This window comes from Phalacrocorax aristotelis, chromosome 7, assembly GCF_949628215.1.
Source record: "Phalacrocorax aristotelis chromosome 7, bGulAri2.1, whole genome shotgun sequence".
Classification (NCBI taxonomy): domain Eukaryota; kingdom Metazoa; phylum Chordata; class Aves; order Suliformes; family Phalacrocoracidae; genus Phalacrocorax; species Phalacrocorax aristotelis.
In genome coordinates, this window is record NC_134282.1 from 2,089,390 (window position 1) to 2,104,243 (window position 14,854).

Sequence of the window (14,854 nt, forward strand, 5' to 3'; positions counted from 1 at the left end):
AGGGAAAGGGGCACAAATAATAGCTGTCGTGCTCAATGTCATGAGTGACTACTGAAGTCAGCACTAGCTGCGAGAGCTGTTTTCCTCATTGAATTAATTTTGGCGTACAAGATTTCATTAAATACAGGAAAACAGACATTGACTGAGTATTGCAAAGCCTGTCCTACCTGCAGTCGCTTCTTCTTGTCCTTTATTTATAAACTGAATCCATACTAGAAGTGTACATCTAGCAACTCACTTAAAAAGTGACAGTAACCAATATCTTTGCAAACTCACAAGTAAGAATGATTTTTGCTTCTGGAGAGGGAAAAGTTGTATTTCCCATTCTACACATGGAGGCTTGAAGCCCAAACCTGGCCCAAGGTCTCTCCTGTTACCTGTGTAAGAGCCAGGAACTGAAGCCAAGTCTCCTGTACTCCAGCCCAACCTTGTTGCTGCAGGGCTATTCTCTAGTCTCATTCCTGCAAGCCATTACTCTACAAACATGATAAATAGACAGGTAGAAGTGCTTAGCATTGAATATTTCTAAAGTATAATCATTCCAGCCTTCCTTGGCAGCAGAAACATTACTCTTATGTCAAAGATGGGGAAATTGGGACACAGGGCTTTGCCCAAGCTTGTGGGACTCTCAGGATCAGAGTCCTACAGCTCTGGACTGTGGCTCCCATCAGTTCCATGAACTATGTTGCCTGTCGGTGCTAGCTGCTGCCAGTGAATTAAGTGATAGCTTAGTGTAAGAGGACAATTAAGCAGTACTGATAAGGGAGGCAAGATATGCTTTTCAATGAGATTTGAAAATTGAAACAGAGGGTTGAATAGGTTTGTATCGCTGTGGGATCTAGAGATGCTAAACAACCAGCTATCCACAGCCACGGGGCTGGGAATATCGACCAGATGGAATCGCTCCTCCTGAAACGCAGTAACCCGTTAGTACTGCAGTGTTGCTTGGAGGGGGGTTATTTTGTCATGGGAGGAAAGAAACAAACCTTTCTTTCCCTGACTCCCAGAGTCATAGGGAAACCTGTGTGCAACAACATGGTACTTGAATTTTTCTTGACTCTTTTGCAAAAAAAGATAGCGTCAGAGAAGCACATGGAGACGCCATGGAAGAGAGAGAGGTTATAGGTAACAACCCTACTGTTATCAGCACAAAGAACACGTCTATACTGTGAGGCCACATCTATGTTGTGATGGGACAAACTGCAGGGAAGATGTTGGAGTGTGCTGAGCCCTAGGATGTGAGCGCTCCTGTCCCTGGCACAGGCTGTACCTCGGCTGTGGTTCAGATGTGCTGGCTGGAGATGAGACCAGGAGACAAAGCGAGTGACCTGTGCTGCCTCTTCAGGTCCTGTGGCTGAATGACGCTGGGACAGATCAACTGCAGTTAAGATTTCCCCTTCCAGAAAACTCTAGGGAATGTCAGATGGCAACAGGGGAGAGTGGTCTTGACAGTAGGTTGAGAACTGCAATGAGCTGACAAGGGGCGCAGGCGTGGTGAGCAAGAGATGAGGGTGTGTGAACACCCACACACCAGCCTTGCAAGACACAAGTTGGAGAGGGAGGATTATGGATGATGAAAATTCTTGGAGTACTAGTTTTCCAAGAACGTCTATTTTTGCTATGATGCTCCCTTTCCAGTTATGTTCCTAATGCTTTGTTACATGAAATCTAGTTCCAGCTGACTGACATACTGCATCAAGCAAGGCACATTATGAATTGGTCTGTCAGCCTGGTGAGCTGAAGAGGGAAAAAACATCCCAATTTCTGAAAACTGTCTTTAAAAAAAAGATTAAACTCTACACAAACAAATTCCAAAGGAGTTGCCTGTATATATCATTGCTTACAATGAAGGCAAGGGTATGGTGTTGAGACAAGGTGGCGAGGATCTAGATGAGGTGGAGAGGCTGATTTTGTTCCCTGTCCTACTGAAGTGCTGAGGACAAGGAAAGGCAGCAGCGGCAGCTGCTGCTCTGTACCCACACATGCGCCTGCCGCCCAGTTCTGCGTGACTTAATGGGGTACCCGGACTCCAGGAGGATCACCTCATGGTGAGTCCTCCACAGTTTGCGTTAGGAAGTTCCCCACTACAGACAGCACTGCTCCTCAGTAACGGCCCGGGCGGCGATAAGAGCTGAATAGAGCTGCGGTGCTAGCGGCGGTTTGTCTGCCCCTTTCCAAACCGAAAAAGCATGTTTTGTTGGTATGGAAAAGATTAGGGGCTATTTACAAACATCACGGCTTCCAAAGTTCTGGAAAACCTTTCAACAAGTTTCTTTGGTAGCAGAAAAGTCTCTCAAAGCACCCTGCCTTCAGTGCTGTTGTAATCCTGTTTTCCCGGTGACAATCTGCAGAGAGCAGAAGGGCCCCTTGCTCTGCTTGCCTGCTGCCAGAGATGCTCCTGACTGGGCGAAAAGCGTGGGCGCTGGGAGCCCTGGCAGTGGCTCTGCTTGGGGGACCGTGGGTGGCCGAGGGGGATGTAGCACGTGGAGCTGGAGGCAGTCATGGTACCAAAGGGTCTCTGGAAAATTAGCAGTATTTCTGGATGACTGGGCACAGTGGTGAATTTATAGGGCTCTTCTGCTGCCTCAGAAAGGAGCAGCAGAGAAGAGAAGAGGGGGTGAGGGGGGAAGGATCAGCATTGATTAAGCTGACAGTTCTGCTAATGTCACTGTGGACGCAGCCACTTTTGCCAGCAGCAGCTTAAATAATAAGATGCAGCGGAAGAAGGAGGGAGTGTGAGCGCGGGGCTACTCACAGTACTGTTGGCAGTATTTGGATGAGAAACTGGGGGTGTGATGGATGGCCACGATGCAAAGATACACGGTGATCAGTGCTCTGGAAATGCAGGCAGATTAAGTAGAACTGTGTCTGACTAGTCTGAAGGTGACTCTACCAAGAGTCAGTTGCTAGATGTTAATCAGTTTTTGTCCCTCACAAATAATCTTTGTACTGAACTCAGCTGTGGACACAACAGTTCTTCTTGCAAATATGTTGGCAGATGCTGCTTTCTCACTTTGGCCGAGACCTGCATGCTATGCTGCTCACCAGGCTTGAGGGGTCACAGGCAGAGAAGAGCTTGTTTGGTTCCGATCAGATCGTGGCAAGCAAATCTGCTCTTCAAGCCCTGGCAGAGCTGTGAGTGGTCCAGTTGTCCTGTCTCCATGCCCCTGGTCCTGCACCCTGTGTCCCTGCTGATTAGCCGTTGTGCAGGCTGGCGGAATGGTACTCCTGTCACACCGTGGTTTGAAGATAAACTCAATTCTCAAACTCTGTTGGAGTCTTTTTCCAAATGTTCCCTTCCTTCTGGCAGTCAAGGATGATTTAGACAGCTCTGTCTATGCACCCCTAACTTCATGACCTAGTGTAAGGCAGAGTGTGGCCGGATGGCCTGGGAAGTACCTGCAAGCTGTGCTGAGATGGGATAGTCTTTGTCACCCTCCTAGGCACCCGTGAGGGCTGGAATGAATAGGGATAATCCCCAGGTAGGGAATGTGAACCATAGTGTCCATGCCCTGTACCTGTATTAGACTCGATGATTGAAACGAAATCCTTTAGATCCACTGTTCTAATCCTAAGCCCCGCCTTTAGAGAAGGAGGAGGGGGATGTAGAAATGGTGCCGAGACCGGCTGCTGTATCAGGTGCGTTACCATCAGCACGTGGGCCTGTGCACTACGAGCTCCCAAGCGTTTGTAACTGTAGTTACGGAGAGCATCCACCAAGTCTTGTATTTCACACAGTGGCTCTTAAGCCTTATGTTAGACTGCTGGACTTGGATTTAGACCTCATTCCATCCATTTCAATGGATTCAGAGTAAGTGAAGTGTCTTTCTGATTTTATAAGCTTGATGTGTATTGTATATGGTTAGCTGTGATGGGCAGCTCTGAGAAGAATCATTTGTATAAATACCCAGATATCATTATTTGGATCTCCCTATCATTACGAAGAGGTGATCTTTTGACATCTTTCAAAACACCATGTCAAGCTATTTCCAAGGAGGTTTCTGCTTGGAAATGAGTATAAAGCTTTCATTTTAATTTTGTAGCAGTTAAATTGAATGTTAATAACATCTCCAACACTAGACTTCACATATAGGACATTATGGATATCTATCTAGTGTTTCCAATTAACCAGGGGCACTGCCTGCTGTCTGTTTCATCCAAGGACAAAAGTAATTGGTTAGGATAGCAAATTGCCTTCCACTCTTGCAAATTAGCATTAGAGCATCACTATAGAAATAATCCATGCTATCTGGACTATAGCAATGAAATTGCTATAAATGAAAGCTGTTTTCTGAACTAATATTTAGAGAAGATGAGAGAGAGAGATATACATGAGGGGCATTACTAAATAGATTCCAGTGTTTCTGTTTCTGAAAGAGGTTCTTTTTCTCCTGAAAGGGTAATGTACGTCTATCTTGCAAGGAGTTTCTGTAGTGGGTTTAAATGAAGAGTGAAGCTTTGAGAACAAGGTGAAAATGGAAGAACATACTGCCATGGGAAGCTCAAAAATGAGGCACTTGGGGTTTCAGAGAGTGATCATTAATCCCCTCCCGCCCCGAGGGCATTCCTGTGTGACCGTCAACATGACACACACGCGGCTGTCTGGCAGGTTGCCACATCTCTAGGTTGATGGACTTTGCTCTGGGGATGGCTAAACCTCCAGCTGTGCAGAGTGACAGTTTGTTTTCCTTGACAAACACGCTCAGATGTTTATCTGACCTATCCAAGTCCACAAAAGTAGCTTATAAATGGTTTCAATTTTTTTTTTCTTTTTCCAATGCCTTTTCCTTACCAGAACCTGGAAACAGAAGAGGACACCAAAACCCGAAGGCCTGTCCTGCCTAAACACTGCTTTACCGTTAGATTAGGATCAGTGGTTGTGCCGGGGGCCTGCTAATATTGCTGGTGTACTCGTGGCTTAATAAAACGCGTAATAAGGTGCCCCTTATTAATACAGGGGGGGAAACCCGGGCATATATCTGTCTGGCTTGGTGATAAGACTGCAAAGGTCACATAAGCCCCCAGCACAGCACGAAGCAGTCCCTGTCTGGGGCAGTCCAGCTCATGCAGTTGCACGGCGCAAGCATATACTTCGAACAGGTAAAAGGAGACAAAGAGTGAGTCCGAAATATAGTCCAGGAGGCAAAGTGAACTCTTGCAAGTGGACAGGAGCTGAGTGGCAGGGCGGAGGGGCGTCAGCCAGGGGCTGGCGCCGGCAGCAGGGGCTTGCGGGAGGGCAGTGCGTTTCTGTGCGCATGGCTGAGCCATCGGTGCCTGAAACGGTTTGGTTCCGATCACCTTGGGCAATCTCTAAATCAAGAGATTTAGAGCACTGAAAAACAGTTTAGTAAAAACTGACAAGATATTAGCATTGATTATGAAAATGCTGGATAGGTATGACAAAAGAGCAGGTATGTGATGGATGACGGGGCTGTATGAACCGCTTGTTTGGCTTTGTTTGGTGTTGAGTAAAAGATGAGCGAGAGAAAAGGATCTCCTCACAGTACCACGTATCTTAACAGTGTAAGACACGCATACATTTCGAGGCCTCCCTTCCCATCCTGTGCAGCAGCACGCTGATACAGGGATGGTTACTGAGACAATATCTGGTGCCTGCAGACAAAATGTTTATTTGCTTTTACAAAAAAAGTGAGCTAGAAGTACGGATCATGAGCGCCAACTGGGAAAGGGGACAGATATTTCCAAAGCTACTGCCAATCCCCTTACATGGACAGGATTTGACCACTGCGCTTAATTGAGAGGGACCCATGACTCAACACGTGAATCTGAACTGAATTGCATTTGTTATGACTCCTAAGCTCCAAAAATAACAGCCTTTCAACAAATTTATTTTAAAAGGAGACCAGGGGGGTGATTTAAAAAAACCCAAACAAAAACCCAACAACAAACAAATCCCTCTGAAATAATGGGAGCAGCTATTCATATTTCTTATCAGCGAAAATTAAAATCAAGGTATCTTCTGACTCAGAGAAATCCTACGTTTCTTGTGTGTACAGTTGAGACTATAAATTTGGAGAAATGCTCCTCCAGGAAGATGGAAATTCCCTTGCCAGATGAGGACTTGACTCTTCTTGCTCAAATACACGTGTTTTCAAGATTATTTGGTGATGGTCAGCTCTAAGTCCAGGTCTTTCAACCTCTTAACAAAACTCCTGAACATATTAAATGCATGAGCAACAGACAGGATTCAGGGAAACTGAAACCTGCCGTATGCCTGCCGAAAAGAATAGCACATCTGCAGAGAGGGCTACCGAACCGGGATGCCTAATGCAGTCGGGGCAGGAACACGGTGATTTTGGAGTACCTGGAGTAGAGGGAGCATGACCTGCACTTGCAGAACTAGACCTGCAGCCACGGCAAATCTGCCCCCAAAACGTTTGGCTCTGCAGTTAGTGCACTGGAAAATATTAGACATTTTGGTTCCTCAGTTGTTTAGCTGACCAACATATGTGAGTTTGAGGCTAGGTATTGCAGCAGCATGAAGCTCAGTCTGGTAAGCTGGGAAGATGTCGGTGCCTTCCTGAGCTACCTGGTAAAGCTCTGGCTGTGGGGCGGCTGTGCCCCAGGGTAGGCTGAAAGGATATGGTTAATCTTGTGTAGCAGGGTAGACCTCAACGTTTTGTGGTGTTTTTGTGGAATTCATGTGGTCCTTACTCGAGCAGGGCACTGACAGGCTAGTTTTGTAAGACGTAATTTACTCAGAGGTTCAGACTTTGTTTTGATTTTCCATCTGATTCAGATTTTTAAAGCAAATACCTAAAATGCAAATCAAACCTTCTGTATTTCAGGTGGAACAAAATTCAGACATACAAAAAAAAATATATATACCCCAAGAACTAAACCATGAGTCTGGGTTCATCTGAAATTTTGTCTCCTGAGCCTGCAGAGCTGGTAGCCAAGCTGAAATCAGTGGGTAGCAGTGCTCCACCTTGAAGCAAGGCTTTGGAGGAGGAGAGGGCGCACAGGCTGCTGTCCACATGTCCCTGGGACAGAGGGGGGCAAGGAGCTCCCTAGGTGTGTGTCAGGGGTACAGGGAAAGCAACCAGGCTTGGGCAGGCTAAATCCCTGCTTTACAGCTTAATCTTTCCGCTGAATGGCAGCTTTTGAAAGGAGCCGTTCCCCTCACGCTGAAGTCAGGGGGACCCGCTGCTGTGACTGATTTCACCCAGCGCAGGTGAGAGCAGAGTCGGTGGTGTTACCTCTCCAGCACGGCCAGGCCTTTGCTTCTTTACCCAGTGCTACCAGTAACACACAGACAAGTGCTGCATCATTTCCAAGTGGCCCCCACAACTGAAACCCGTGAGCTCAGTAGACTGCAAACAGGCAGGGCCACCATATGGTCAGAAATTCAGGGTCAGCTGCATTAACCTGGCTCCCGCTTGAACACGCCAATACCAGCCTTCCGTAAGAATTCAAAGTTCTCAGGGCTCAGCTGGAAGATAAGGTCAGAAACTGATGTTTTTTTATTCTAGTTTTTAGAACTTCTGCCCCCAAACATACAGATGAAGTCCATTCCCTCACTTAAAATTTCATATTGTGATTGCAATACCAATAGAGTGGAGGAATACAGGTCACTCAAACAGAACCACAGACTAATGTAGGCAGCCAGATATTTTCTAAACTCTGCAAAATGGTTAGTGTTTACACGCACAACCTTTCTCTTGCTGGGAAAAATTTCAGCTTTTCAGGTGTCTGAAAACACAAACAACAACCAGCTGCGCACGTAGCCTGTTAGCTCTCCTCCAGAGCTGGGTGACTGCTTGTAAATTGAAAGCAAACACTCCAAAGTGGCCTCAGCTAAGCCATCCTGCATCACTTCTGTTATTTGTCAACTGATACAGGGCCAGCTCTCTAGTTAGTGAAACAGAAGCATTAAATTAGAGAAATCATGGAAAATGGAGACTGAGAGGCCCCTTAAAGGTCACCTGGTCCACCTGCTGCCCTGCGGCAGGTTCAGCTTTACCTGCCCCACTTCTCTCTGGTTTGTCTAACTGTTTTCCAAAATCATCAGTGATGGAGATTCCAGAATTACCCACCATTAGGTAAAAAGCACAAGATGTGCTTCCTGAAAAATACAACTGTTCAGCTAGTAGCTTCTCTCTCTCAGGTTAATCTGATATACAACACGTCCACTGTGTGGTTTACTAATGCTTCAAGGAAACACGCCGACCCTTCGGGGACATGCGCATCTCAGCACTGGGAAATGGGAGCTACATGCTAATCTTTGCCTGTAAGGTTGTTATCAGCAATTTGCCTAGATGAATTTTGGCTAGATGGGATTTTTGGTCTAATGCACTTAGGCGGTTGCCCTTAAGACCTTAATTGTCACAAATGCAATTGGCCTACAGTTCTCCAAGAGAGGCTGCGCTGTGGCAGGGATGGGAGCGTTTCCCTCCAACCTTGCAGGCCAGCCAGCACACATCCTAGCGCAGGATGCTGCTGCCCTACTGGCCGCTTGCTTTAATTAACATACCAGAGCTGTTCAGCCTGTACTGAGACGAAGCATAGCCGTAACCCTTTGCCCATCCCTTCTGCACTCTTTAACTGTCCTCAGCCTCTCTCAACATCCATAATTCTAGAGTTTACAGGAAAGTTACTCTGTTGCTTCCATGTTTCTTTCACCATTTCACTATTTCCCAGGCACATACTGAGTAGCTCTTGTGTAGTGCCCTATTAGTGATTTCATTGAGACTACTCAGCTCTTTCTTTGCCTACCCAAGCCGTAAGGTAAAATGGACTGAACTGTGTGTCTGGCGCATCCTCCTCCTTTCTTTCCGCTTTTCATCCTTGAGCACATTTTTTATGGTGGGGGTCAAAGCGCCTCCCAAAAGGGCCCACCCCCAGGCTCAGCACCACAGTCGTTAGGAGAAGGTTGCCATGTGTTCCTCGGCAAGCCTCTTCCACACTTTGGGTCCAGTTACTTCTCCCCAGTGCCTACTGGGAGTGGCACCAAATCGCTTCCTGCAACCCAGCACCCTACCAGTGCTGTCAGGCTGGCACCCCCAGAGTGCTCAAACCAGTCAGTGCTAGAGAAACAGAAACATGTAAGCATAAAGTCAGCACGTTATGGATTTCTTTTGGTTTTTTAATATCCAATGTCCACATCTTCATGCCAGTCAAATTAGCTGAACTCCTAAACACTCTTGTAGGGACTGCAAGTGTGTGGAAAGGAAGAATGTTTGTAAATGGAGGAGATAAAACAGCAGGAAGAGGTTTCCACAGAAGAGGCAATTCAGAGCTAATCCCAGGCGCTGCTGCATGGCAGTGTCTGTGAATGCCCTCTCATTCACTGATGAAGAGCAATCAACTCCTGAACGTTACCATTTATGCCATTTCTGAATTGTACTGTTTATAACACGTTGTAAACATTTTTTCCAAATCTGTGTACTTCACAGGAAGACAGGGGACAAACTGGTGATGGAAAGGAGCAACTGTAAACCAGCTAATAGGCCTGACTGTCATTTTTATTCAGCCTGTATATGTAAAGCTGTTTTAAAGTAGCTTTAAGCAGAATGAGAATCAACCTTCTTGAACTTACGCTATTTTAGACAGTCTGAAGAGCAAGCACAAAGCTTGTATTCCCTTTTTTGGTTCATGGAATATAAATCAGAGAATATTAAAATCTAATAAAAAGTAATTCCGAATCTGCACTGCTTAACACTGGGAAAATGGATGATTCCAGTGATAGAGAGCAACGGTATAAAGCTTGTTTACCCATGTCAGGTACTGCAGGTTTTACCATCAATTCCTGACTTGCCAGCAGCTCTCTGTGTCAGTTGGACTTTCTTCACAGCCTCATATTCCAGCGTTTTCCTAGCCTGAAGCTTTCTAATTTCACGATATAGCCCGATGTTGGCAAATCAACCTCTTCTCTGGCAGATCAAAACCCCCTTTGCCCGGCAGAGTAGACACACATATTTTGCTTGCTTCCTAACCCAGGACTTGTAGAGTTTCACTTTTTGGCTCATTTAAGAAACATTGAGGTTAGAGATTCGAGGCTGGGAGGGGTTGCACTGAAGTCTGGGTGTTTGTTTTTTGCTGGGGTTTTTATCTGGCTTTTTTTTGAACCTTATCCAAAGTACTTAAATGTGGTAGAATCAGAAACAACGCTGAACTGCTGGCCTACCACTTGTTATCTTTTTCTCCCTTGACTTATCCTCCTGTTTGGTAATTGCTCTTGTTTGAGTAGATTTGGTTGAGTGCAGCTTTTAAATCCCTCTCAGAACGAGGCCCCAAAGAGGGAGTTGAAGAAGAAATTAAGAGGAGAAATTCGTGGGGGCAGAGAAACTGAGCTAAAACCCTGCTCTCACGCTCAGAACTTTCACAGGTGCTTTTTAACGTCTGCACATGTATCCAAAAGAATAAAATATCTGTCAGAGGGTTACCTTTGCCAGTATTTCTCAACAAATCCCCACAAGCTCTGGATATGCAAGAAACACTGGACGTTTTCCCCACTGTTTTAAACACCACAATATAATCAGAAATAAATAGATTACTGTTGGTTTCAGCAGAGCGTCATGCTGTACAGAAATAAGGTGGCAGAAAAACCTTTTAAGTGAAAGCAGAAATTTCATTCAGAAACAACTGAAACACTTTCTTTGTTAAGCGTAATTAGCAGTTCAAAGAGACTTGCCTTTCAAAATCTCTGCTTTGATTCCTGTCGGATGCAGAAGCAGTGATAGATGACATGACATTCATCAACTAACTCTCGACATAAAAAGACTTTTCTGTAACTGAGGGGATGGGAAGCCAAATTTTTAAGTGAGCTTGAAAAATAATTGAAGTGGCCGTCAAGTATCCAGCAGTTAGCAGACAGCCGGGTGGAAGATTTTCAAATTCCGTTTTTGCCCATTCCCAATGTTTTTCTTTTGAAAGCATTTTACTTTCTGACATTTCAGATGTTGCTTATAGGAATATTTTTTTCCCTGTTTTTAAGATATCTCCTGTTCAGATTTTGCCTGCTGACTTCACTATGCCATCCTGACAGCTTGCTTTGGGACCAGTCAGCTCTTCTGCAGTGTATTCCAGTTGAGAGGTTCCAAAGTAGTTTTATTTTATTTTATTTTTGATCTTCTATGACTACTGAATATTTTGCTGGCCTGTTTGGTTTTTTTTTTTCTAGTTGGCTGCTCTAGTGTTTCTTTATTCTCCACTGACTCCCAGCACAATTTTATTTTACAGGTGGATATTGTTTTGTGTACTTTTCCTTGCATATTATTTTTCTTAGCCTCTGGATTCTACATTAGCATGATTCTGCCTTTTTATTTTAGAAATCCAGCTAGAATGACTCAGGGCAAAATGTGAGGAGCGGAGGGACTTGTGAGTATGGACTGCTCACAGCAGAAATCCGAGGTCTCTGCTCTAGCTGAGAGGCCAGGAGAGAAGGGGTCACTGGTCCTACTTCACCTCGAGTACCTCGATGTGGCTTTGATGACTGCAGCAGGTTATTTCCATGTGTCCAAAACCTGCCCCTTCAGGTTTTACACAGGCTGTGGGCAGCATTTCAAGCTGTGCAAAAACAGAAACTGAAAAGCCAGCAGAAATACTCACTGGTGTGAGTTTAAAATCAGGCTGTGAAAATAACTGTACAGGTTAATAACGATCCTACACCCCTGTTTCTTTGTCTGTAGCAGTGGTTCAAGGTTATAAACATAACCCAGGCCTGTCTTCTGGGTTTTTCCTGACACAGGGCTTTCTCCCTCTTCCCTTGTTACAAGTCGGATAGCTTGGAATTGTGACCGCCTCTGTTTCTGTCTCAGTGCAGTGTATGAAAAGCAAACATCTGCAGCAAGAAGCATATTGGAGGCCTCGGTGGAAGAGGAAGGATGTACTTTGGAAAAGCAGATGTTCAAAGGAGCCATGGCTGCTGCTCTGTGCAGAGTGACTCAGCTTCTGGGCATGGATTTGCCAACATAAATTGCAGTTTAACTCAGTGTTTCCATGAAACCAACGAACTGACAGTCATACTCTGAGGTCTGGTACTGTCATGTAAAAACTTCCATCCACTTGAGTGAACTTTTTGCTATCAAACTGGGTGAATAGAGACAGCATATCTGATTTATTATCTGTGCTATGCTGCTAGGGAAGTTAGAGCAAGACACTTGCAAGCACCCAGCCAGGGAAGGTCCCTGCCCCAAAGAGCTTTGGGTCCACATGGGAGATGAAGTCAGGCAGGAGGAGAACGGGAGAAGCCAGAGGTAATGTGATCAAGAGAATGATGATCCATATTTCCCCAGATCAAGGTTGTCCCTCCCTAACACCCTTGCAGGCTAATGTCCTCTCATAAATTATGTACCCTTCACACACCAAAACGCAACTCTGCTTTCTGGTACTTCACAACACGAGGGGGCATAGTGCCTGATCCAGGGGAACAGAAGAAGAAACAAATCTAACAAGTTTGTAGGTTCTACACAATATTTTGGGAAAATGTTCATTCTATTTCATATATGAACTAACTTTGTGGTCTTTGACCTGCAGTTGTTTGCTTTCAGGATTTTCCTAGAAAACTTTTAAATAGACAGAAGATCGAACGATCAGCAAACAGTAAATAACAATGGTTATGTTTTTGGCAGTAGAGTCTGGAAACTTGGCCCTAAAAATCATGATAATGCAGTTGGAGACCAAAAATATACCATAGGTGTGCATGTAAAAGAGAAGTAACTTAAGGTTTGATATTAGAAGTATTCATTGAACAGTACAGAAAAAACTCAGGAAATGTCAAGATTCTTAAAAGATAGTTTAGAAAACAGAAATAAGGGGTGCCAAGAATATGTAGTCATTTATTGCCTGGTCTCGGTGGACACATGGAGTCTTGTTTCGACACGCACCCCTTTCTTCTCTAAACTGAAATATTCACTGCCTTTGTACATCACAATAAACAAGGCTATTTTCATCCGCCTAACTGCCAGACATGACGCCCTATAAATAAGAGATCTGCATGTCATCAAATCCTGTACTGAGTGGTTTTCCTTTAAAGACACCATTTTCAATTGATCTCAAAGTCCAGCTTAGCTCTGAGTATCTCTTTTACGCTGGTACCACTAAATTGTATCAACGTTATAGGATTATGAAGTGGGATCACTTACCCTGTCAACTCTGGCTTCACATTGATACTTCCAGCAGAGCAGGTGCTATATTTTATTAGTTACAGAGATTCATTGTGCATCCAGAAACTGCCCTCTGCACCCTGCTTTTGTAATAGGTTTCAATACAGCTGAGCAAATACAACCTCTGTAATATATATGAAATAAAGGAAGATAATAGGAGCAGGATAAACTCTCTGATTAGCTATAGTGTGCACAGTGAATCAGAAATACAGAGACGCTTTGCAAGGTAGGGAAAAGGGAGGAGGGAAAATGCGTTTAAGGTCTGCTGTGAAGGCCTAGGAAATGCTGCTTAAAGGATTTCTGTCCTAACCAACTCTGTAATCCATACCAAAGGCCTGAACGCAATTAAAACTTCAGTATATTTCCGTGCCGGACTTTAGTTAAATTCTTAACATCGCAGTCAAATAGGGGAAAAAAACAAAACCAATCCAACGTACTAGTTGTTAGTAACCTCCGAATAACGAACTGACAGCAACTCCCCAGCCCAAACAGCTTAATCCATTTGTTTCTACTTACCTCCATTTGTCTCTTGGATATTTAAAGCAAATGCTCATTTTGTCCTGCAGATTCGGTGCTGCTGCTCAGTATTATCTTGCCTGATCATAAAAAGGCTCCTGACCAAAAGGAAGAGGAAAGCAATACGTAAAACAAACACAGAAGCCCAAGAGGAAAGCTACACCCTAAAGACCAGCACTAATAGCAACTGCGAGGCAGGGGAAGAGAGAACACTCCCAGTTACTAACTTTTTCCATTGATACATCTGTTACAAAACAATTTTGCTGCAAAATTCTCTTCCTCCTTGCAAGCAATGCTTTGCTGTATATGTAGACCTCAGATAAATGACATGATGAGTGGTTTGGGGTTTTTTTTAGGACCAAGTAAGCAAATTAGTGAAACATAAACTAGAGGCTCAGCTGACTGCTTTAAAAGCATAGTGCTAGGCAGAAATTATCACAAGGTGCATTTGTCCATACTTCAGATTTTTTTTAATTCTGAAGTCTTCAGTGGAGGCAGAGTCATATTTGAAATAACCACCTATGGGGCTTTCTGGCCAGAAAGCCTTAGTGCAGCAGAGGTGAATGATTAATAACTTAATTTTTTAAGAGCTTGATGGGCAGACAGGGAAAATACGCCAAACTGTCCTTGCCTCAGAGGGATTTCCAGTGCCAAAAAAGAACTGCATTGAGAAGGAGAGCTCATGATTTCACCTCTAAAGACTTTAAGGCTAGAAGGATGTGCAGAGGGGCAAAGGGGGATTTACTGCAGCAGCAGAAGCTGCTGGGCCCAGCTGTGTTTTCACACCCTCGCCACGGTGGATTTAAGCTTCTCCAAGCTCCAGGGCTGTTCCTTGGTGTAGGTCACAGGGTAGCTATGCGTGTGAGCTCACAAAGGCTCGGTGGAAACTTTTGTCACAGCCAGTTAATATGTGGCTTGGAACAAATAACAAACAATTTGGTTTGAATTAAAAAGTTTTGACAGCTACACTTTGCCAAATGTTAGTCAGAGAGGAAAACCGATGGATGTGTCATGTTTGAAAATTCCTAGGGTGTAGTAAACTCATTTGTTTTCAGAAAGTTAGGATCAGATTCTCCCCTTGCCTCAGAATAAATCTGGCACTACTTCAGGGAGGCTGACAGAAATTAAGGTTGTTCCATTCACCAGGGTAAACGAAATCTGCCTTGAGCTCAGGGCCAGAAAACACTGTGTCCAGTAGCAGAGGTGCGAAA

At 44.6% G+C, this 14,854-nt stretch overlaps 1 protein-coding gene across 4 annotated transcripts in view; it reads right to left on the reverse strand.

Annotated features, from left to right (window-relative positions):
• Positions 1–13,966, reverse strand: part of KCNMB2 (potassium calcium-activated channel subfamily M regulatory beta subunit 2) — a 151,272-nt gene extending 137,306 nt beyond the window's left edge. For 2 of the 4 annotated variants that reach the window (XM_075098441.1, XM_075098438.1), the window contains exon 1: positions 13,644–13,834. In XM_075098441.1, coding sequence (XP_074954542.1) covers positions 13,644–13,681 — 38 coding nt within the window. In that variant the 5' untranslated portion in view covers positions 13,682–13,834. Of the gene's footprint in view, positions 1–13,106; positions 13,198–13,643; positions 13,835–13,870 lie in introns of those variants that run through there. The other 2 variants (XM_075098437.1, XM_075098440.1) reach the window with 2 other exon arrangements.
• Between the last annotated feature and the right edge of the window lie 888 nt (positions 13,967–14,854).